This window comes from Mchenga conophoros, linkage group LG4, assembly GCF_057382185.1.
Source record: "Mchenga conophoros isolate Kocher_MC1m ecotype Shallow Benthic linkage group LG4, M_conophoros_male_GT1.1, whole genome shotgun sequence".
Classification (NCBI taxonomy): Eukaryota; Metazoa; Chordata; class Actinopteri; order Cichliformes; family Cichlidae; genus Mchenga; species Mchenga conophoros.
In genome coordinates this window covers 20,031,669-20,054,587 of record NC_140529.1, presented here as the reverse complement: position 1 = coordinate 20,054,587, position 22,919 = coordinate 20,031,669, and the positions used below count along the sequence as shown (strand labels likewise).

The 22,919-nt window shown below is 38.7% G+C and overlaps 1 protein-coding gene and 1 long non-coding RNA gene across 2 annotated transcripts; one reads left to right on the top strand and one right to left on the bottom strand.

Moving 5' to 3' along the window:
* The first annotated feature begins 697 nt into the window (after positions 1 to 697).
* On the top strand, positions 698 to 7,328 carry LOC146575950 (uncharacterized). Its single transcript, XR_014892201.1, has 2 exons — positions 698 to 5,105; positions 5,250 to 7,328. It is a non-coding gene; the product is annotated as an uncharacterized LOC146575950 (long non-coding RNA).
* A 7,704-nt stretch (positions 7,329 to 15,032) lies between these two features.
* Positions 15,033 to 22,385, bottom strand: LOC146575949 (uncharacterized). The gene is made up of 6 exons (XM_085272510.1): positions 22,314 to 22,385; positions 21,891 to 22,207; positions 21,018 to 21,159; positions 20,555 to 20,904; positions 15,437 to 15,527; positions 15,033 to 15,355 (listed from the first exon to the last, which is right to left on the bottom strand). Exons 1-6 carry the CDS (start codon positions 22,357 to 22,359, stop codon positions 15,033 to 15,035), a joined length of 1,269 nt encoding a protein of 422 aa, XP_085128636.1. The 5' UTR covers positions 22,360 to 22,385.
* Between the last annotated feature and the right edge of the window lie 534 nt (positions 22,386 to 22,919).

The following is a 22,919-nucleotide window of genomic DNA, read 5'->3' as shown; positions in this document are numbered from 1 at the left end:
AAACTCCATCCATCCATCTATCTATTCTGTACTTCTTAGCCGATTCATCATTGTGGACAGCATTGGTGTCCATGCTGTCAGTGTTTCTGTTCAGTGAGACTCACAGGATCCAGCAGCGAGCAGCAGAACATGTTGGTGCTGAAGGTGATCTGACGGGAGCTTCTCATCTGATGAAACTGACGGACTGATTTCAAGTCTTCAAGTCAAACTGAGAGGAAGTTCACTTTGCAAACACATGGAAACTGTCAGGTTATAACAGAAAGATGCGTTGCTGCTTTGCTAACAGAGAGTTTGTAGGGGTGAGAAACTGAACTGTAACTTTAAAAACTGATTTATTTCAACAAGAATCAATCATTAATTTATGTTTTTTAGGCTACATGAGCTGTTGAGTGTTTTATGTTTATCGTACACATTACTGTGAAAGTATGAACAAGGTAAACCAAAATGGATTCTATTCATTATAACCAAAATTAATGAACGAATGAACTTATTAGAGATAATGCTGTTCTATTGCTTGTTTATTATGAGTTGGAAGTCATTTTGTGAATGTCATGGTCCTGGGTCGGTCACAGTGTTTTTGGTTGTGTACTTTTACTTTTGATAGTTTTTTGTATTATGACTGTTGTTTTGGGTTTCCCAGGGTTTAGTTGTGTTCCCTCTGTTTGGTGTCATCCCTGCTTGTATATCCCCTGTAAAATTATGATATTATTTTATGCCATGTTATACCCCTAATTAAAGATTGTGAATTATTATGTAGTTTTAGTTTGCATTATTCTCCTGAATTAGAAGAAGCTGATAACTATTGCATTAGTTAAACTGATTTGCATTACATTAAATTGCTGACTTGTTGTGAATGAATGATATTGTTTTATGATGCATTATATTGCTGAGTTATAAGAAATACTGTTCGCAGAAGGTTATTGTCTAATTTGTCTGAGTAGAAGAGAACAGAGTGTGCTGGAGTTTTCTGCCCCATTTCAGCAGGAGCAGATAAACAGGGAGCCAAGGTCGTAGCTTAGGCGCTGTGTGAGAGAGAGCATGTGAATGTTTAGGCTTTTTATGATAAGGTGGAGGCACCAGAGGTTATAAAAGTTTGAGCAATGCTCCACCATTTTGAGATTTTGAGGCTGTCTGCATCAGTGTCCATCTCCCACGTGTGTGATCATTAAATCATCGTTTGACTCAACCCGGCCGGACCAGTGTTGTTATTGTGGTTTTTTCTCTTGTCTCCATCCCCAATATTTTGAACCTTAACAGCTTGGGGGCTCGTCCTGTGGTATTGGGGTGGAATTTAAAAGTTTGGACGGTCCGAGGTTGTCGAACGGACAGGCACGAGCCAGTGGTCTGATGTGAGTGGACAAAAGCCGGCTTATCTAAAGGTAAGGCACTACCTGTTGAATGATTTCCAAAATGTGCCAAATTGGATATGACTAAATTAAAGTCTACTCACTGAAATTACTGGTAGAGTGTCTGTTTTGATTTTGATGAGAATCACCGTGTGTTATGCAGTTAAAGTTGCTTAAGAGTATTTAATGAAGTTGAAGAAATATGAAACTGTTCCAGAAGTAACAGAGAATGTTGGGTTTGAGTCCCTGGATAGTGAGCGGAAGGCTCAGGTAGTTTAGTAGGGAAATTAGGACAGAAACTGTTCCAGAAGTAACAGAGACTGGTTAATAGTTTTATAAATTAGGTCAGAAACTGTTCCAGAAGTAACAGAGACTGTTTAATTGGTCGTAAAAAAGTTATCTTTCTTCGGTGAGACCCGTTATGGTAAAATTTTTCAAAATCGGTTAGGTTAAAATTATTATAGGACGGCACTGGAAGATGCTAAGAAGCACATAGCCCGGAGGTTACGCTCCCTCCTGGCCGTGGACGCGCGGTCTTGACCTGTCGGCGAACAGGGGTAGTTCAGTTTTGGTTTAACTGTGGGGTACAGGGCATCCCGAAATAAGCTAGGAGTTACCGAGACTCCTCATCGTTTAAAACGGTGTCATGTGCTTGTTTGGACAAAGTTAAATTGAGTTAGGGATTTAGAAGTTAGGTCAGAAACTGTTCCCAGAAGTAACAGATACTGTTTAATTGATTACAAAAAAGTGAAGCTTTCTTCGGTTGGACCCGTTATGATAAATTTGTCGAAATTTGTTAGGTGCTGAATCTGTCAGGCCTGTCAGTAATTGTAAATATAAGACGTCTTTGTAATATAAAATAGAAGAGTTTTGTCTGAGCTTTGTGTGACCCTGTGTGTGACGACAGCGCACTGCAGCGCTGCGAGCTATTTTTAGACGGTGTGTGAACATGCAAATGAGCTGTGACGCGCACAGAGGACTTTGCTTCCTGTTTAGCGTGTTTTTGAGTTTTATAATTTTGATTTGCAAACAATGATACATGCCTGTAAATAAAACGCTGATTTTGCTGATTATGATACTACAAATAAGGTGTTGAATGACTAGGGTGTGAATGATGTTGGAGTTTAAAGCGGAAACTCAGAGAGGAGTGTGTTGGGAGACTGGCATGTAGTCTGCAGTGCAAAGGTGGGCGTCTTGCCTGCTAGTCTATTTAACAGTGATGAAAATGATATTAAATAAATCTCTCAGTGTGTTGATACAGGTGGCTATGGGGCTGGACCAACTGCCCCCACAAGCACGGCGGCCGAAGCAAAATTATAGTAATGAACACAAAATCAGCAAGAATCAGCAGCTGTGGAAAAGACAGCAGCTAGCAGAGAATTAAAGGAGAAATTAAGAGAAGTTTTACACATAAAATTGCGGCCAACAGACTTGTGGAGGTTGGGAAGGCGCCTGGAGCATCACAACAAGAAGGTGAAACAAAAACACACACAAGCAGAGAAATGTGAGAGAGAGGCACGTGCTAGAGAAATGCCTCGTTTGAGAAAAAACGTTAAATTAGCCCATGTACAAACGTACATACACGCAATGAAGAAACAGCTTACACCCATGAACACGTGAAGATTTTCCAGCAAGTTTAAAGCAGTGAAACTTAACATACACCCGCCGTTACACAATAAAGTTTATCCACTACTAACAAATAAACCCTCTGGGTTGCAGGACAACAATTTGACTCAAAAAAAAAAAAAAAAAAAAAAAAATCACAACCAGTGATAACACGACAAATTTAGTGGTTAATAAAAGTCAAATTGTGACATGTTTTCTTCTGATTGATTAATACAAGTGATTACTGAATGAAAGAAAATTCCATTTTTGTGCTTTAAACATGATCTTAAGAATTTTAACATGTACCTGTGTTGTCCTGTCAGCTTGGTGGGTTATGAGAGGATTATATGGTGAAAAAAAAAAAAAAAAAAAAACAACAAAAAGGGGGAGAGAAGGCTGACACAGGGCCTGGTCCCGTTGTTTTTCCCCTCTCTGAGTAACACAGCCAATACAACATGATTTTCCTGTTCGTTTGTTTTTGTTTTGTTTTGTTTTTTCTTTTTATGCTTGATTACAGGCTGCTTTGTCGGCCCGGAAAAGCCGAGGCTGACCCTGGACTCCTGCTCTCCCCTCTACCATCTTTGCTCTCTCCTCTACCATCTTTGATGTGACCCTGACCAAATGCTAAAGCAGCTGAACCCGCAACAACAACTTGAAAATGTCAACAGTGCTGCAGGAAAATGATCTCATGCAGCAGAGACGGAGAGCGGTAATCCAAGGCCCGTTTCACTACACGGGGAGATTTCTGTCAGCGTCTTTTCTTTCTGAGAAGATTGAGAAAGGCCCGGCTCCCACCACCGATTCTGACCACCTTATATAAAGGAACTATTGAGAGCATCCTGAGCAGCTATATCACTGTCTGGTTCGGGAACAGCACCATGCCGGACAGACAAGCACTACAGAGGGTTGTGCAATCAGCTGAGCGCACCATCCGCTCCGAGCACCCTGACCTGCACTCAATCTACAGCAGGCGGTGCTGGACCAAGGCCAGGAAGATGGTGAAGGACCTCAGCCATCCCAACAACAGACTGTTCTCTCTGTTGCTGTGTACGTGACAAATAAACATCTGGATTTGGAAAACGAGGCACTCACAAAGCCACCAGCATTGTGCCTGATTGGACACACCCCTCTCACACACTCTTTACATTCTTGCCATATGGAAAAAGACAGCTTCAGCTGACAGAGCTGTGACGAGACGCCCATTAAGCCCAGATGAAAAGTGAGGCCGAGCAAAACCATGCTGACCTTAACCACTCTGCATTAAAACTGTGCAGGACAGTGACGGACCAACAATGACCATCGGGCAGCAAAAAGGGCGTGCCAGAGACAGGAGGAGTAACTGAGGTCAGGAGGCACCTCAGAATGGACAAAACACCAGGAGAAAATAAGCTGAAGGCACAGGTGTCGGGGCTCGGCCAGGAGCTGACCTCTGAGAAGAGCCGAACAGCAGAGCCGCAAAAGGCCGTGGAGCAAAGCAAGGAAAACATCAATGGACTTAAATCTGATTTCTACGGAAAAGACTCTGAGGTTTCTGCCCTCAATAAGACCTCGAGGCATCAGAACAGAAACTGAGCATGGCCCAGGAGGAGCTAGCTGAAAATCGAACCCATCGGTGCGGCAAGAGTTAATAGTTATTAGTCTCAACACCCAAGGATAACCAGAAGAGCATGACTGATATGATGGAACTGAGATTTTGTTACACTTAACTTTTGCAAAACACAAATAAAACTAAATTGAAACTAAGGATTTTCAGAAAATAAAAACTAGACTAAACTAGTAAAGAATTGGTAAAAACTAATTACAACTGGAAAAAAAAATTGAAAATCTGGAGTCGAAACTAAATAAAAGATAAAACCTAATGAAAATAGCGAAACGTTTAAAACTCTGGTGCAGAGATTGGCAAATCTGACCAGGAACGTTATAAAATTGATTGTCGGAACAGTCAGCGTTAAAGCCACTTTTGACAGTCCATACTAGGATGGCATTGGACATCTTGGGGGTGGAAAGGGGGTTGGTGTGACCAAGGTGTGGGTTGGCTTGTCGTATGTATATTTGAGATCATATGGCTCTGGATGGACCGGTTACCAGGGCATGGAAGGAGGACAGACTCATTAAAGGAGGAGAAGGCATTTCCTGGGATTGGAGATCCTCTGGGTGAGTGGTTGATTAAAAGCATGCATAAAATAGAAGTTATCTGTTGTTATTGATTGGTAATAGATTGATAATTGGCCACATTTACAGCTGTATTGACTTGTTGTGGACGTAGTCGACTTCAGGTTAAAACACTCTCATTAACAGGTTGAAAATAGTGATATTAAAGGAAGAGTATGCAGCGCCACCCTGTCAGACGCCAGTGATGGTGGAGCTCACTGATGAATCAGGTGAGCTGGATTCATGGCTGATTCAAAACTAAGATCCCCCTGCTGTGGTCAGTAAGGGGAGAAAAGGGGGAAATAAAATCAAGAATTAAAGAGGCATTCATAAACGTTTAGGTGTCAAGTGAAACGGGACAAAAGGGGGTGTTTTACTGTTATTTCAATGTCAGCATTATTATTGTATGAGAATCATGCAACAAGCATTGCATCGATGATCATTTATTGAAGTTTTTGACCTTATACTAACATCTGTGTTCCTGTGATTGTTATAACCTCTGATGAATCTTCTATTTACAGGTGTTAGGATAATGATATAATTTTTCATTGCAAGTGTAACCATGATCATTTTTTATACATATTGCAACTTGTTGCTCATTGTAGAGTTGTGCTCAAGTTAATAAGGGTTAAAAGCTACAGTCAGCGCGAATGTCTGACTGATCTATTGAGGGGAAAGGCTTCGAGCATGGAGGGCCGCACGCGCTTACAAAACACTGATATCATGTTATTCTTTGTGATCTTTTCTTAAATTATGTCTTTAAGGTTAGTTTAAATAGTGGCGGTTAATTAAACGAGATTTATTAAAATATTAAATACCTGAGTCAGAACGTTACACGCGGATCACCTTAAGAGTCTGGGAAACTTTGTAGCTGCCTAACTTTTTTCTTTGAATGTTCTAGCTCCGTTGATTTGACACATTGGAATGTGTCAAAAAAAGGGGGGGAAGGTTGAGCTTTAACATCAAACCAGGATTATTTGAACATTTTATAACTTCATTTGTGTCTTTAATAATTTAGGAATGGTAAAGCTTAAGCTAATAGCGGTCCGAGAAGACGGACCTTTTAGAGAATCAGTGAAAAAGCATAAACTATCACTTTCATGTTTAATCATTACTCATTGAAATGAACTGAATAGCGTTTAGAAGATTTGTTAATTTTTTGTCTTTTGTTAAAAAGAGGGGTTTCAATAATCTTCAGACACACCTTGCAAATGTGCTTATAACGAGTTGGCACTCGGCCTTTTGAAGGTCAGAAGCTTCGTTCGGCGTGACTGTCCGGACTGATAAAGTGTAAGAAATGCCTTGAGTGCGGAGGGCTAAATGCAAACACTGCTTACACACACATAAGATATGATTAGAATAAGTCCCTGGGACATTCTGAATGTTTTAGACCAATTCTGAATCACTAGAAGGTCAGTAGATGACAACATTAGATTATTAGGGTTAGGAAGAGAGGTGTTTTGGTTTTCTGTCTCTTACAGAGCAAGGAACAGACACCAGACGAGGTCACAGAGATGCGAGGATCCTCCGTAGCAGAGTCAGACACAGTGACTGCCGAGACATCAACTGGGTCCAAGGGTCATGGCGTTTGGGCTCCAGCTAGTCACCACAAAAGGATGGATCCCATAAACACAGCAATAACCATGAAGGGGTTGGCGGAAATCCGGGAACACCAGACCAACGAAGTTCGAGAGGCTTTTGGGCAAAAAGGGGACACCTTCCTGTTCCTTTTTCTGGAGAATACACAGATCGTTGTTTGAAATCGGAGCAGAATAATCCCCTGATCTGTGTTACAACTGAAGGGTTGTCTAACCCCTAAGGCGGAAGAATTAAGAGCAGAGGATCACCCAACTGGACGACACTGGTAGCTGCAGCAATAAAATAAAGGTTAAGAGCTCTTCGGACAGAGGTTCTAGTCTACGTCTGAATGGTATCAGGGAACACCAAATAAAGCTGTGGGAGAACAGGGGAGTGTCATCTGGACCTGCTATCCTTGTAGTAATAGTTTGTCTTGCACCTGACTTGCGCAAACACAGAGGTCATCTTACATATGGTTTGCCCCTCAGGGGGACAAAGGACCTCAGGAGTGAGAAGAGATGAACCCGGCCACACTGGGCTACAGGGTGTTTGTGAGGTCATTATTCTAATGACCTCATCAGGGGGAATTGTAAAATTATGATATTATTTTATGCCATGTTATACCCCTAATTAAAGATTGTGAATTATTATGTAGTTTTAGTTTGCATTATTCTCCTGAATTAGAAGAAGCTGATAACTATTGCATTAGTTAAACTGATTTGCATTACATTAAATTGCTGACTTGTTGTGAATGAATGATATTGTTTTATGATGCATTATATTGCTGAGTTATAAGAAATACTGTTCGCAGAAGGTTATTGTCTAATTTGTCTGAGTAGAAGAGAACAGAGTGTGCTGGAGTTTTCTGCCCCATTTCAGCAGGAGCAGATAAACAGGGAGCCAAGGTCGTAGCTTAGGCGCTGTGTGAGAGAGAGCATGTGAATGTTTAGGCTTTTTATGATAAGGTGGAGGCACCAGAGGTTATAAAAGTTTGAGCAATGCTCCACCATTTTGAGATTTTGAGGCTGTCTGCATCAGTGTCCATCTCCCACGTGTGTGATCATTAAATCATCGTTTGACTCAACCCGGCCGGACCAGTGTTGTTATTGTGGTTTTTTCTCTTGTCTCCATCCCCAATATTTTGAACCTTAACACCCCTTTAGTGTCCGCGTCTCTGAGTCTGTGTCATTACGTGTATGTGTTTCTTGTTTTACTTTGAAGGTCTGATGTCAGTGTGTTCTGTTTACGTTTCCCCTGCCTCGTCAGTTGTTGTGTCTCCCAGGTGTGTTTCCCTCCTGTTTCAGATCCCCTGATTACTGGTGTGTGTATTTATAGTGTGTGTTCCCTCGTCCTCGTGGCTGGTTTGTCTGCTTCTCTCCGTCCGTCTTCCGTGTATTTCCTCGTACCTCCCCGCGTATCTGTTTCTGGTTAGTTTCTGTTAGTTTTTCCCAGTTTAGGTTTTCTTAGTTTCATGTTCATCCTCGCCATTTCTGTTTGTATCTACTTTTGTTCAATAAACTCACTTGCATCAGAGCTGCTGCATTTTGGGTCCTAAATAATTCTCACACGGCTTGCCCCGGCAACCCGTGACAGTGAATGTAAATTGCTAATTTTAAATGCTGTGTGTTTCTTCACCTTGGTTCACTGTGGCTCTCAGGCAAAATAACAAACAACAGAATCCTCCTGTTGTCACCTGCAGATACACTTGCTTTCTGTTGTTTTCTCTGGACCATAGATATTTATATTGAAATTAATTTTGCACTGACTCCTTCTCAGCAAACTGTATCACTGTTCCACAGAGTCAAAATACTATAATAATAATATTTGAAAGTAATATTCTAACGTGCTGCTGTTGTTTAGTGCGTTACAAGAAAACAAAACATCGGCCCATAAAAGCCAAAAATCACCATCGGCCCACTGGGCAAATGTATGCCCGATGGCCAGTCCAGTTGTGTGTATAACTGGGTAACTGCATTTGTAATTGTGCATTATGTTACAATCTCTGATTGTGTTGTCTAACAAAGAACTATGGCAGTTATGAGTGTAGTCATGAATTAGTTTTAATTTTCATATTTTTCAGTTTGGTTCAAATTGGAATTGTAGCACTTTTATAGGTATTTGACTTCTTCATGAAATAAATGTTATATTTTCATTGGATACTCACAATATTCCCACATGATAGTTAGTTTATTATTTTATTTCTGTATGGTATAAAATGCCATACAGAAAGAGGATCAAATCTTCCTTTGATTTTGTGCCACAGAGTCCCAGGGTCTTCAGTAGAGCAGGGCGATATGGCCAGAAATATTTATCACGATATATATTTGAAAATTTGCGATAACGATATAACTGACGATATAATTGATGCGAGACAAAATACAACTCCACAACATTACTAGCGCAAAAAGACAACCTTCCATTTATTTTCACTTAAACAAGAAGCTGGTTTTTATGTACATTAAAGCTTTATAAAAATGTAACAGTGCAAATGCAAATTCCTAGCTGAAAGTTTAACCAAAAGGCATTTCCAGTAGAAATGGGCTGACATATCCTGAGCATAACCATGTATAATATCCACTGAAGTTAAAAAGAGGTGCTTTGCAACATTAAACTGCAGTGTGCAGTACGTATTTTTCGGACCATAAGGTGCACGGGATTATAAGGCACATTAAGCGAAACAAAGCAGTCAGATAAATCAAACTTTATTGAACTCATTCTTCTTGCTTCCTCCACTTCTGTACCATTGATTCATTAATGTTGAATTCTCTGGCAGCTGCTCTATTCCCATGTTGTTGCAGTATATTAATGACTAACCTTGTATTGTGGATGGATTATCTCAGTTGTTCTCCTGACTGAAGTTTGGTCCGTTTACAGCATCCTGCCATGCGATTGCATTTGTCTCTAACCATGAGGAACCTTCACGTTAACTTTTATAAGTGTAAAAGTGTTAGTGTTCGTCCTCCAGCTTCACTGTTTATGTTATGTTAACATAGCTGTGTCGCTAGCGATCACATAGCACATCATTATATACCAGCTAGCCCAACTTCAGTAACCCTACAAACGTCACTGCTGTGTAGTTTCCTGTCTTCATTTATGTTGGAAGTGATAGCAGAGCTGTACGTTTGAATTTTTTCAGAAATCTCTCAGTCAGAACCAGAGGTGGGACCAAGTCATTGTTTTGCAAGTCTCAAGTAAGTCTCAAGTCTTTATCCTCAAGTCTCAAGTCAAGTCTCAAGTAATGTCAGGCAAGTCAGAGTCGAGTCTCAAGTCACTGGTGTAAAAGTCCGAGTCAAGTCACAAGTCTGAAACTTTGAATTTCAAGTCCTTTCGAGTCTTTAAAAAAAAAAAAAACGAAAAAATAATGTTGCAGTTATATGCTAAATGTAAATATTAGACCATGTAATTTTTAAATCTGTGTTTTTCTCAACACATGACAAAATAGTGAACTTAGAAAATATACACAAATTGTGAAATTGCACCTCTTTAAAATGCAGCTCAATTAAACCTAGAATAATTTTCACCGACAGTTCTGAGATAAGCTGCATGTTATTTTTGGATGCGGTTGTAGGACCGGCTTTAAAATCGCATGACAAAAATATCATACACATTAAAAAAAACTGTATCACCAACGTAGCCTGGACAACATTTGCTAGTTAGATGAAGTCAGCTATCTCATCGTAGCATATTTATATGCATATTTATAATTATACGGTTCTTGGAGTGAGTGCACACACTCATGAAGTTTAGTAACTTCAGGTCACTGCAACAAGCCCAGGTACAGTTTACCGACGGATGGGTGCAGGACCTTGAAATGCACCGTGTAGAACGAAAGACCATCGTACGTATCATAAGTTTACCAGTCTCACAAATTGTCGTCATAAATACACATTCGTTAACCGTTTATTAATAGGACCTTTGAGCTCAACGGTAATTAATTAGCAGTGGAAATAATTTCTGGTACCCATCACAGAAATGTAGCAGTGACAATAATACTGTATGCTGTAATCGTACTGGGCAATTAGTGATACAAAAAACCTGTTTTATCCTGTGAATAAAAGTATATGTTTTTGTCAATGTACCATAATAACAGAAGCGAAACGCAATATTGTGTCAGGACAATTCACTATTTATGCACAATAAACAAAGGAGCATAGCGCGACCATTTCTGTTCAGCGCCAGACTTGCTTGTAACCTATATCAACAATTATGTTATGATAAAATACGTAATAACTACAACAGAAGACTGACCTTCGTGTAAATGCTTGGAGCAGACTAACCTGTGAGCTGGAGTGTTCTGGGACGTTATATGTGATCTTTGAATGGCTGCAATCCAGGCCATCTGTCGCGTCTTTGTTACTTCGGAAACATGGCTCGAACAATTTCTCTTCAACGACGTAATCCGATAACAACCGATCTCTTTACCCGTCGGCTTCCCGTGGCTGTCATGCGACCGGCTATTGCAGTTAATAATACAACAGCTTCTTGACATTTTTGTGTTTCTTTTTATCGCTGTGTAACTGATTTTAATTGAAAGCCTGCGTGCGCTAGTACCGCTTGCCACGAGTTCCCAGAATCCTTTGCGGTTCTACCCGTGAATGACGTCACATTTTCAATCTCTATATAATATGCATGTTAAATTTTTATATTTGGGGTAAAATATCAAGTCTTTTCAAGTAAACCGGTTCAAGTCCAATTCAAGTCCCAAGTCATTGGTGTAAAAGTCCAAGTCAAGTCACAAGTCTTAGAACATTTTTTCAAGTCAAGTCTAAAGTCATAAAATTAATGACTCGAGTCTGACTCGAGTCCAAGTCATGTGACTCGAGTCCACACCTCTGGTCAGAACATGCAATATCATGCTTAGGCAACTAGCGAAACTAGTGAGCTAACTTCCGCTAGTTTCCTGCTAACTTCTAACTCCGTTAAATGTAATAACTTTTGTTTTCATGGATGCCTGGAAGTTAAACTTCATAGTTACACCTGGTAAAGCAGCAATGCTGATCGTTTTATTAAAGATGAAAGAATTTAGACAGTTTTTAAACTCTCAGTGATGCTACAGTGTTCGTTTGACCTGAACGATACGGAGTTTAGGACCCAGATTACTCCCAGTTTTAAGAGCATCTTAGTCCGACAAATACAACAATAACAACGGCTGCTTGCATGTTCTGCAAAAAAATGTGCTTTGTCGTGTATCTGACGGACAAACACCAAACCAGTTCCACATCACTGAAGTTGCACCATTTTTACAAACCAATTCTGGTTCATCTGTTTCACTCAACAATCGGCCATGTGCGTATGAAAACAAAGGCACTGCGCATGCGCGTTTTACTCCCATTCTATCGCGATATTTCATTTTCCTATCGTTGCCTAACATTATACCGGTATTACCGTGAACGGTATAATATGGCCCAGCCCTAGTCTTCAGGACCAGTTCAAACAAGAACACCACTTAAAGCCTCCTCTGTCATTAAAATGGACAACAGAAAAGAATTAGAAGACATTGTGGAAAGTGTGAAGTCTCTATTGACGATATAATTCTGGGGCCAGCAATCCTCCTTCTCCTCCTCCTCCTTTCCCTGCTGGACTTCCCTGTGTGTTTCACTGAGTTTTTAAATGCAAGAATGCTTGAAGTGTCTGAGTCAATGCTGAACTTTTTCTTCAGTGAGTCTTTATAGTAAGAGCTCCCACTACTTTTCCTTTTTTTTTGCCTGCAGGCTGAATGATCAGCTGTCCAGGAGCTGACAGGTGAGACATTTGTCAGACATTACTCTTCAGTTCATTTCTAAAAAGCTGAAAGCAAATTCTGACTTGTTTTGATGTGGTGAGTTTTGTACAAAGTTTCTTCCTCTTGTGTCACTGTGACTCTTTGGCACAATAATAAACAGCAGAATCCTCACTACTCAAGCTGCTCATCTGCATATACACCTGCATTCTGCTTTTTCCTCTGAATGACTGAGAATTGTGGGTGCTAAAACCACTGTAGATAAAAGGGATCCACTCCAGTCCCTTTCCCAGCAGCCTGTCTGACCCAAGCAGCATGAATATCACTGCTGAACCCTGAGTATGTACAGGTCAGTCTGTGGGAGTCTCCAGGCCTTCTAACCACTGGTTCAGACTCAGTCACTTCAGTACCTAAAAAGTGTTAAGATTTCATTAGTGCAATAAAAATTTCTTTCCGTAGTTTTATCGGTCAAATTAATTAGTTTGTCCTTACGAGCTGAGAAATAAAATGGAAAAAGTTAAAATGCTAAATGTTGTTGTTGTTTTTGTTGTTATCCAGTCTGCAGAGTGTATGTTAAGTCTTTGTGTTTTGTGCTGCAACATATATGAAGACAGTAAAGATAACAGTTTTGCATTGTCTCCACCTCTTTTCAACACCTTTTAATTCATGGGGCATAATTTAAACCAACGATGTCATGAACAGTAAAGACACTAAAAGTCATATAGTATGACTGAATAAAAATAATCTACAATTTATTCATGGTCTTAGAGCTCCTCCTCTGGTGGTTCCATGTTAAAACTGTTCAGGCCTTGAGAGGTTCTTGTTCAGCTCTGTTGATGGTTTGTGATACTGTGGCTCTCGAGCACAATAATAAACAGCTGAATCCTCAGTTGTCAAGCTGTTCATCTGCAGATACAGCTGCTTTCTGCTGTTGTCTCTGGAGATGGTGAAGCGGCCTCTGAATGACTGAGAATAGAAGATATAGCTGCTATCACTCTGGATGAAAGCAATCCACTCCAGTCCTTTTCCAGCAGCCTGTCTGACCCAAGCAGCATGAATATCACTGCTGAACCCTGAGTATGTACAGGTCAGTCTGTGTGATTCTCCAGGCCTTTTAATCACTGATTCAGACTCAGTCAGTGTTTGACCCTCAGTACCTACAGACAAAAACATAATTAGCTTCTTTATATCAAACATATCTTAATGTTTGCAGAAGAAATGTGCTGTCCTTACCAGCCCAGTAAACTGACACTATAAGAAAAACAAAGGTAAACCCAGGACAGTTCATTGTAATAGTCATGTCTCTCTGCTCAGTCTACAGTCATGAAAACCACTCTTGCAGTCCCTTTGTTATATTTGGCAACACATGTGTAAAGATCTGAATTTGCATAAACTCCTCCTTAAAGAAAAATACACTTCATCTCATATAAACAACTGCACACCACTTACAATAAAATATTTAAGCAAATATTATATTTATTTACAAATGATTATTATTTTTGTTACTTAATGACGAACATTTTTCTCTCAAAATCTATACACCAATTTATTTCTGATACATCAGTAAAAAAAATTCCATATATATTCATTTTTAAATGTGTGCTGCATAAAGTAACACAGTAATTAACAATAGGAACATTATGTCTCTTTACTGTTAAAGTCAAAGTCAAAGTCAAAGTCAACTTTATTGTCAATTCTGCCACATGTACAGGACATACAGAGAATAGAAACTTCGTTACTCTCAATCCCTAGATAAAATAGAAAATGAACATTTAAATATAAGAGTGATTAAAAATGCAAGTAAAATATTTTAAAGTAAAAAAATTAAATAAATATAATACAATTTTACATATAACAAGAAAGCTATACAATATACAATATAAGGGTAAATGACATTGAGTGCAAACCAGGCAGAGTAGTGCAAATAGGCAAATAGTGCAAATGGAGATTTGGTAATGTACGGTATGAGATAGTGTAACACAAAGTCTTATGAGGTAATGGCAGTCCAATGCTCCACAAAGTGACTGGTAACTGGTGCAGGCCAGTGAGTGAGTCAGAGAGTGTGTGTGTGTGTGACAGAGTTCAGTGAGACCGTGGAGGAGAGAGGGGAGAGGGGGCAGAATCGGGAGGGAGTTAAGCTTCCTGACAGCCTGACGCATGAAGCTGTCCTTCAGCCTGCTGGTCCTGGCCTGGAGACTCCGCAGTCTCCAGGCTCATGTTGATGGAAGTGGATTCACTACAACATCAGCTGTTGCTTAAAAACAGGAACTACAGCAGTAAACATTTTATGAGGCATCCAAAACTCCATAACAAAAAACTAAACTCCAGTAACACTAATCCTCAACATGGTGAATGATGGACGTATCAAAAAGGGTTTTCCATACAAAAAACAATTATATAAAAAAGTAACCAAACACCACTGACAGAATAAGGAACAACAGGGTGTTTGCCCACAGCCAAGCAAAAACAAGAATTCATAATTAGACTATTTGATCTTGGCATTATGATGTTTATGATTTAGAGTTCATGGTGTTACTATGACTCTTGAGGAAAAGAATAAACAGCAGAATCCTCTGATGCTGTCTGCAGATTCAGCTCCTTTCTGCTGTTTTCTCTGGAGATGGTAAACTTGTTCAGGTCTGCTGATGTTTTGTGTTACTGTGGTATCGGGCACAGTAATACACAGCAGTGTCTTCAGGCTGCATATTCTGTCCATTTAGAGTCACTGTCTTGCTTGACGTGGCTAAGTCAATGCTGAACTTATTTTTCAGTGAGTCTTTATAGTGAGAACCCCCAGTGTATTTCATCCCAATCCACTCCAGTCCTTTCCCTGCAGGCTGTCTGATCCAAGCTGTGTAGTAGCCAAGAGAATAAGAGACCTGACAGGTGATGGTCAGATGCTGACCTGGCTGCACAATAACAGAGGCTGGCTGTGTCAGCTGCTCACACTTCACACCTGTGGAGAAAACATGTTTTATGTATTAAAAGTAAGAATCACTGTGCTGTGATCATAGTGTTTGTGTTCAGTGAGACTCACAGGATCCAGCAGCCAGCAGCAGCAGCAGAGCTACAGAGAACATGTTGGTGCTCAGTATGATCTGATGGGAGCTTCTCATCTTCTTCTGTGACTGACAGCATGATATCAGACTTTATATCAGCCTGTGAGGAAGTTTGATTTGCATACAGATGGATGCTGACAGATTATAAGAGGAAACAGATTGCACTGTGGCATTGAGTAGTAAGAAAAAGATATGATGATATGATTCATTCATGTTCAATTTTAGTATTTTAAACTTCTAGATTTCTTGTAGAAATATAAAAATATTTTCTAACATGTTTGACAAAAAGTTTATTCAGAAAATCAAACACTGCAAAGTCAGCTACTCACCTTTTAGCATGCATTTGTATGTGCATATTTATGCCGGTCGTTGTGTATCTGGCACAGTAACACACAGCACAGTGCTCTGGTATTAGTCTGTGCATGCTGCTGACATATCCGTCTGCAAGTGCATCACTTTGTATCAATCCCATTGATTAAAATGCAAAGCATATTTACCAGATTTCTTAATTATGAAGTACATGCTTATTCTAAGCACCTTTGGATTTTTTTCTTTATCATATGTAAATATCTCATATATAAATGCTACTTTGTTTTTAATGAGAAATTGATGGTCTATTGATCCAAGAGTATCTGCACAGGTTTTTGGTGGACTGTAGATTGCACTGGTGCCTCTTTATAGGAATGTTGTACTAACTGATCAGTCACACCTGTGAAGAAAACATGTTGAATATAATTCTTACAGAAGTAACGGTGTGTAGTGTCCATGCTGTCAGTGTTTCTGTTCAGTGAGACTCACAGGATCCAGCAGCCAGTAGACGTAGAGCTAAAGAGAACATGCTGATACTGAAAGTGATCAGCTTCTTGTTTTTTGCTGCAACCAGCAGCAATAAATCAAGTTTTTATATCAGTCTGGGTGAGGCTTACTTTGCATATAGAGACACTGATAGATTATTAGAGAAATATCGATTGGTCAGACCAAGAAAGGGAAATGATAAGATTTATCAACGCTGATTCCATTATTGATATTACTTATCGATTCTCATTTGGTTGTCATTGGTTCTACTTTGAGAGTCACCACCATCTCTAAGCAGCATATCAAAAATGCTTGCATTTTTTCTCTTTATTAATGCAAGCAAATAACTGTTATTTAGTGTTTTGATACTAAAGGGTTGATACATGCAGCACTGACACTGCTGAAAGGCAGTTCTTATATATTATTTTTTATATATATTCAGATATTCATAAACATTATACTTATATATTAATACCATATTATTTGTTTTTGAATCATCTCTGTGTACTGACTGTATCTGTGTGATTTATTGTACATACTATGGTGGAACAAAATATATATAATAAAAATACCCAAATTAATTCTATTTAGTCTGAACTGAATTAATGCTGATTAATGCATTTCAGATGGTGTTTCTTCACAATGTTGTTGATGTTGAACAGCAGTTAATTCATTTATGTTGATGTAAACTGCAGAAAGCAAGTTGTCCATGTACTTGGACAACATTTATTCCTCATGTGTCACTGTGGCTCTGGAGCACAATAATAAAAAGAGTGTGGATTTCATTTTTTATTATTATTATTATTATTATTATTATTATTATTATTATTATTATTATTATTCCTGTGTTTATAAAGGCAGCCTGTTCATAGGGTAGTCTCTGAATAAGAATCCAGAGCTTGTACAAATCAGTCTGTGAGATTCTCCAGACTTTTGAATGACTGGTTCAGATTCTGTCAGAGTCTGACCATGAATACATGTCAAGTTAAATAGTTTGAAAACACAAATAAATGTTGTGTAATGTTAGGGCCTATAAATGTTTTTATGTGCCCAGCATAATAAGTGTCTATACTGCCTTTTGAACTACAGATGACTGTTTAAATACCTTGAAATATATCACTGATAAATTGATGAGCAATAAAATAAATGTTTCGAGGAGCAAGGGGAAATCATTTCGTATTTACAGCACTTGTTTTGGAGAAATGTAATTGCAGTGTCACTGCCTCAGTCACACTCCCAGGATTCAGCAACAAACAGCATCAGCAGAGCTACAGGTGAACTGATGGGAGCTTCTTCTGTTCACAGCTGTTACATCTAACATCACTCTTTATAAGAGTCTGTGAGGAAGTTTCCTTTGGATGCAGACTGGCAATGACAAATTATTATAGTGATATGAATTCTCCTGTCACTAATAGTTAGAGATTGCTGTCAAGGTGCAAAAATTATTTGGTGCATACACAAAAAAAATGTAATTCACAACACTAGCTCAAAGATATTTGACCTTTTTTATATCACTGATGAAATTCAAAACATTTAGATAAAGCAAAAGAAAAAAATTACACTTACACAGAGATGAGCACAATGTTTCTGTCAGTATGTAGACGTGTATTATTTTGTAAAGGTGAATGCTCTCATTTTTTCAGCAAAGCAAATTTAACTACAGGAATAATAATTTTAAAAGGGCAAATTTTGATTTATTTATTTTATTTGTTTTTTTTTTTTGATGAATTGAGTTTTTGTACAGCGTTTCTTCCTCTTGTGTCACTGTGGCTCTCGAGCACAATAATAAACAGCTGAATCTTCAGTCGTCAAGCTGTTCATCTGCAGATACACCTGCTTTCTGTTGTTGTCTCTGGAGATGGTAAACCGGCCTCTGACTGACTGAGAGTAGTAGATATAGCTACTATCATCCTCAATATAAGCAACCCATTCCAGTCCTTTCCCAGCAGCCTGTCTGATCCAAGCTGCATCAATATCACTGCTGAACCCTGAGTATGTACAGGTCAGTCTGTGGGAGTCTCCAGGCCTTTTAACCACTGATTCAGACTCAGTCAGCATTTGACCCTCAGTACCTAAAAGTGTTTAGATTTCATTAGTGCAATCAAATTTTCTTTCCATAGTTTTATTTATCCAATTAATTAGTTTGCTCTTACCAGCTGAGAAATTCAACAGAAAAAGAAAAAATATTAAATAAAAAGGTCTGATCATTGTAACAGTTGTTGTTGCTGTTGTCCCGTCTGCAGAGTGTATGTTGAGCCTTTGTGTTTTGTGCTGTGATATATATCAAGAGAGTGAAGATAACAGTTTTGCATTGTCTCCTCCTCTTTTCAACACATTTTAATTCATGAGGCATAATTTAAACTGACGATATCATGAACAATAAAGACACTAAAAGTTATATAATATGACAGAATAAAAATAATCTACAATCCATTCATGGTCTTAAAGCTCCCCCTCTTTTGGTTTCATGATATAACTGTTCAAGCACTTTTTGTGTGTGTTTTCTTCAGGTCATGCTGAACACAGTTCTAATACAAGTAACCATGTGTAGTGTCCATGCTGTCAGTGTTTGTGCTCAATGAGGTTTTTTTATTATTATTATTCATTAAAAGCTTTTAACACAATCATAAATTTTGATATTTACACTTGAAAATAGGAAAACCTACCCACCTGCTTTCTGCTGTTGTCTCTGGAGATGGTAAACCGACCTCTGACTGACTGAGAGTAGTAGATGCTCCTACCATCATAATGTATCCATGAAATCCACTCCAGTCCTTTTCCAGGAGCCTGTCTGACCCAAGCAGCATGAAAATCACCACTGAACCCTGAGTATGTACAGGTCAGTCTGTGGGAGTCTCCAGGCCTTTTAATCACTGATTCAGACTCAGTCAGTGTTTGACCCTCAGTAGTTACAGACAAACAGGAATAATTAGTGACTGTTTAGTTGTTTAGTTTCTATATTTCAGGTATATAACTTGTCTATCATAATGTTTGCAATAGAAATGTGCTGTCCTTACCAGCCCAGTAAACTGACACTTTAAAAAAAACAAAGGTAAACCCAGGACGGTTCATTGTAAAAGTCATGTCCCTGAGCTCAGTCTACAATCAGAGGGGCCGATGGCAGCCTCGCTTCTGTCAGTCTGCCCCAGGGCAGCTGTGGCTACAACTGTAGCTGCCTCCACCAGTGTGTGAATGTGAGAGTGAATGAATAGTGGAATTGTAAAGCGCTTTGGGTGCCTTGAAAAGCGCTATATAAATGCAATCCATTATTATTATTATATTAGTCAGGTAAATCTTATAAATGTACAAATTATGGTCTTTATTTATTACATAATATGTAATAATTTGCTCTAGAAATGAATTTCTGATACATTAGTAAAAATCTCCATATGTAATAATTATTAAACACATGCTCTATGAAGATAATAAAACTGTGGGAACATTATGACTTGTTACTGTTAAAGCTCAAAGGCAGGAAGAGTCTCTAGGCCTGGTATGGAAGCAAAACAAACACACACACACACACTCAAACGTGTACACAGGGAAACAAGGAGCAGATCAGACCAACAAGCAACCACAAACACTCCGATAGTCAAAGAGAACTTATAAAATTCATTAAACCCTCAAAAAACACATGAGCCCTGGGTCCCCACACCCAGGCCTATGACAACTTAACAAAAATCCAAACATTAAAGATTAAATTTAAACAAAACCTAAATAAATTCAAACAGAATTCAAACTCTGATATATTTAACATTTAAAAACTGAAAGTCAGCGCAATATTCTAGGAACAGGATTTATGCATTTTTTAGGAATATTACATTTTTTTTGTTGTTTGTTTGTTTTTTATACCAAATGAGTAAAGATTACATTACAGAAACATTATCTTTTATTAGTGTTAGTGTTAGTGTTGAGTTATTTAGTGTTTAATAAAGTAGATAACATATTCTCATCTAAATATGAAAGTACAAAATGAAAAGATGAAAGATGTCATATGCAGCTGTAAAAGATCTAAAACTGAGCAGCATACGCAGGGTTTATAAGGTACAATCATCTAAACAGAACACTGCTTTCACATTTGAACATATGAAGATGTGATTGAAGAAATACTCCTTCTTTCCACCTATATTATATATATTATATATTATCTATATATTTTATATCTGTATTGTATGTATTTACCTATTTTCATTATTCTAAAGTACATGACTTTTTTAATTGTGCAAACCTATATCAGTAGCCTTAGAGCTCCTCCTCTGGCAGCTTCATATAAATGTTAAACCAGTGAAGGGTTTTTGTACAGGTCTCTTCATGGTTTCTGTTACTGTGGCACTCGATGTTACTGCTGCACAGTAATACACAGCAGAGTCCTCTGGCTTTAGGCTGGACAGTCTCAGATACACCATACTGTTGCTGTTGTTTCTGGTGATTTCTACACGTCCTTGCACACTGCTGACATAAATGGTTTTACTTGCATCAAACCAAATGACCCCCATCCACTCTAGTGTTTTTCCTGCAGGGTGTCTGATCCAGTGCATTCCTGCTTGGCCGAAATTGAAACCGGTTCCTCTACAGGAAAGACTGAGGGCTTCTTGGGGCTTTTTTAACACTGGAGTGGAAGGAATGGACTCCAAAGCCTGACCATTCAAACCTGAACAACGAGAAGAAAAATCAGATTAGTGAAAATCAGGAAGAAAATAATGATTTAAACAAATGATCTTAATAAAAACAATATTTTATGTATCACAATATGAAGCATCATACAGGGCAGACAGACAACTGTCAGCAGACAGACAGACAGTCTAAACATCATCTTGAAAGTGAAGGTGTGAATGAAGTGCTTGAAATGAAGCTGACGGCTCCTAAGAGCACAGAAGTCTGCCACTGTGATTTTACTAGGGAGGGACTGACATATTTTGCTTAAATATTATTCAAATGCATCTAAAAAGAAAAGTTTGCAGTGAATAGATATATTTTTTCAGTATTACTTTTAGTTATAAATCTACTGTGTGTCTGCTTGCTGCAGCAAATTTGGTTTTGTACATTTAAACTTTCAAACATTTTAATATCCATTTTCAAATAATTGCATATAGATGTTAGAGGTACTATTCCCTTCATTAGATATGCTGGGGCAAAGTTTGATGAACATGGATGCAAAAACTGATACAGTGATCAGAGAAGCTGGCAGCAATGTGGATCAATCTGAGGGTCCAACCCAGCACACAGACAAACACACATTTATGACAACGTATAACAGTGAGTTCAGCCTCATATCATCTTCTGCTGACTTAGACAAAAGAATATCTGCAACACAGAAGTTAATTTTTATAATGTGATTAACGATACAAGGTTGAAAAACAGAAAAGAACAGTTTGTTTTGCTTCTTTGTTTAATGCTTTGTACTTGCATTCATTGTTTTAACTGCTTTTCTAACTTGGAGTTATTTTTTTCATTGTTACCATAACATGTTTTTAGATTCTGTGCGTTTTACTAATATTTATTCACAGATGGTAGAATCACAGGTGTTATTATGACAGTGAGTTGAACATCATATTTTTGATCATCTACTGCCCCCTGTAGGTTCCTGTGAAACTGTATGGTTGAAGGTTTTTGTAAAGCCTCTCTCATTATTTAAACCACTGTGTGTCTGGCACAGTAATACACAGCAGAGTCCTCGGGCTTCAGGTTGGAAAGTCTCAGATATGTCAGACTGTTGCTGTCATCTCTACTGACTTCTATGCGTCCTCTCAAACTGCTCGCATAACTGTTGCTGCTGGAATCAGACCAGCCTTCTCCGATCCATTCCAGTGCTTTTCCTGGTTGTTGTCTAACCCAGTTCATAGTACAGCAGGTAAATGTGAAACCAGATCCTCTGCAGGAAAGACTGAAAGTCTCCCCAGGCTTTTTCACTACAGGACTGGAAGGAATGGACTCCATACTCTGACCTGTAACACCTGATGAAATGAAAGGACAGAAGACCAACACATTAGTTATCACTGACTGACCATCAATCCGAGTGTCCTGGAAAATGATGAAACAGTAGGAAGCAAAAGAACTCACAAGGAAATAAAAATGCAACCAGCAGCAGAGTGAGTGTCTGTGTCATTGTGACTGTAGAGATTCTCCACTGCTGCTCTGATGATCAACAAAAAGTTTAAGACAAGTCAGCAGCACAGAAGTACACTGCACACAGTGAAGATTTGCATCAGGATATTATAGAGAGGGAGTGGCTCTTGTGCTGGCATCTCTTATGATTTAATCAAAAATTTTCATTCATTTTGTAATGTAGCAGATTTTCCTTGTTCCTAAGTAAGATGTCCAAAATTCCTAACATTGTGGAAAAGGATCTTGTGTCCTTTCTTGTATCTATTTGAACTTTTACATATTTTAAGCATACATGTGATATATATGTGTGCATTTATCCCTACTAGATGCAGATATGCCCTTTTTATTGCTTTGTCAGAAAACACATGATATGGCTTTCATGTGGACAATAGCAGATACACACACACACACACACACACACACACACACACAAATACCTGTTTTTTTCTCCTCTATGTAGGATCTCCACTTTTACCTTCTTTCATTAGTCCCACTTCTCTCTCTCTAACTTTTAGTCTATTTTAATGTTTCCAGCCACACTATAGCAGGTATCTCTGGATC

Coding starts and splice junctions, on each gene's coding strand:
- LOC146575949 (XM_085272510.1), bottom strand. CDS start 22,359: ATGACACAGACACTCACTCTGCTGCTGGTTGCATTTTTATTTCCTT. Junction 22,208..22,313: donor GGTTGCATTTTTATTTCCTT/GTGAGTTCTTTT, acceptor TCATTTCATCAG/GTGTTACAGGTCAGAGTATG. Junction 15,356..15,436: donor GCTGCTGGCTGCTGGATCCT/GTGAGTCTCACT, acceptor TTTTCTCCACAG/GTGTGAAGTGTGAGCAGCTG.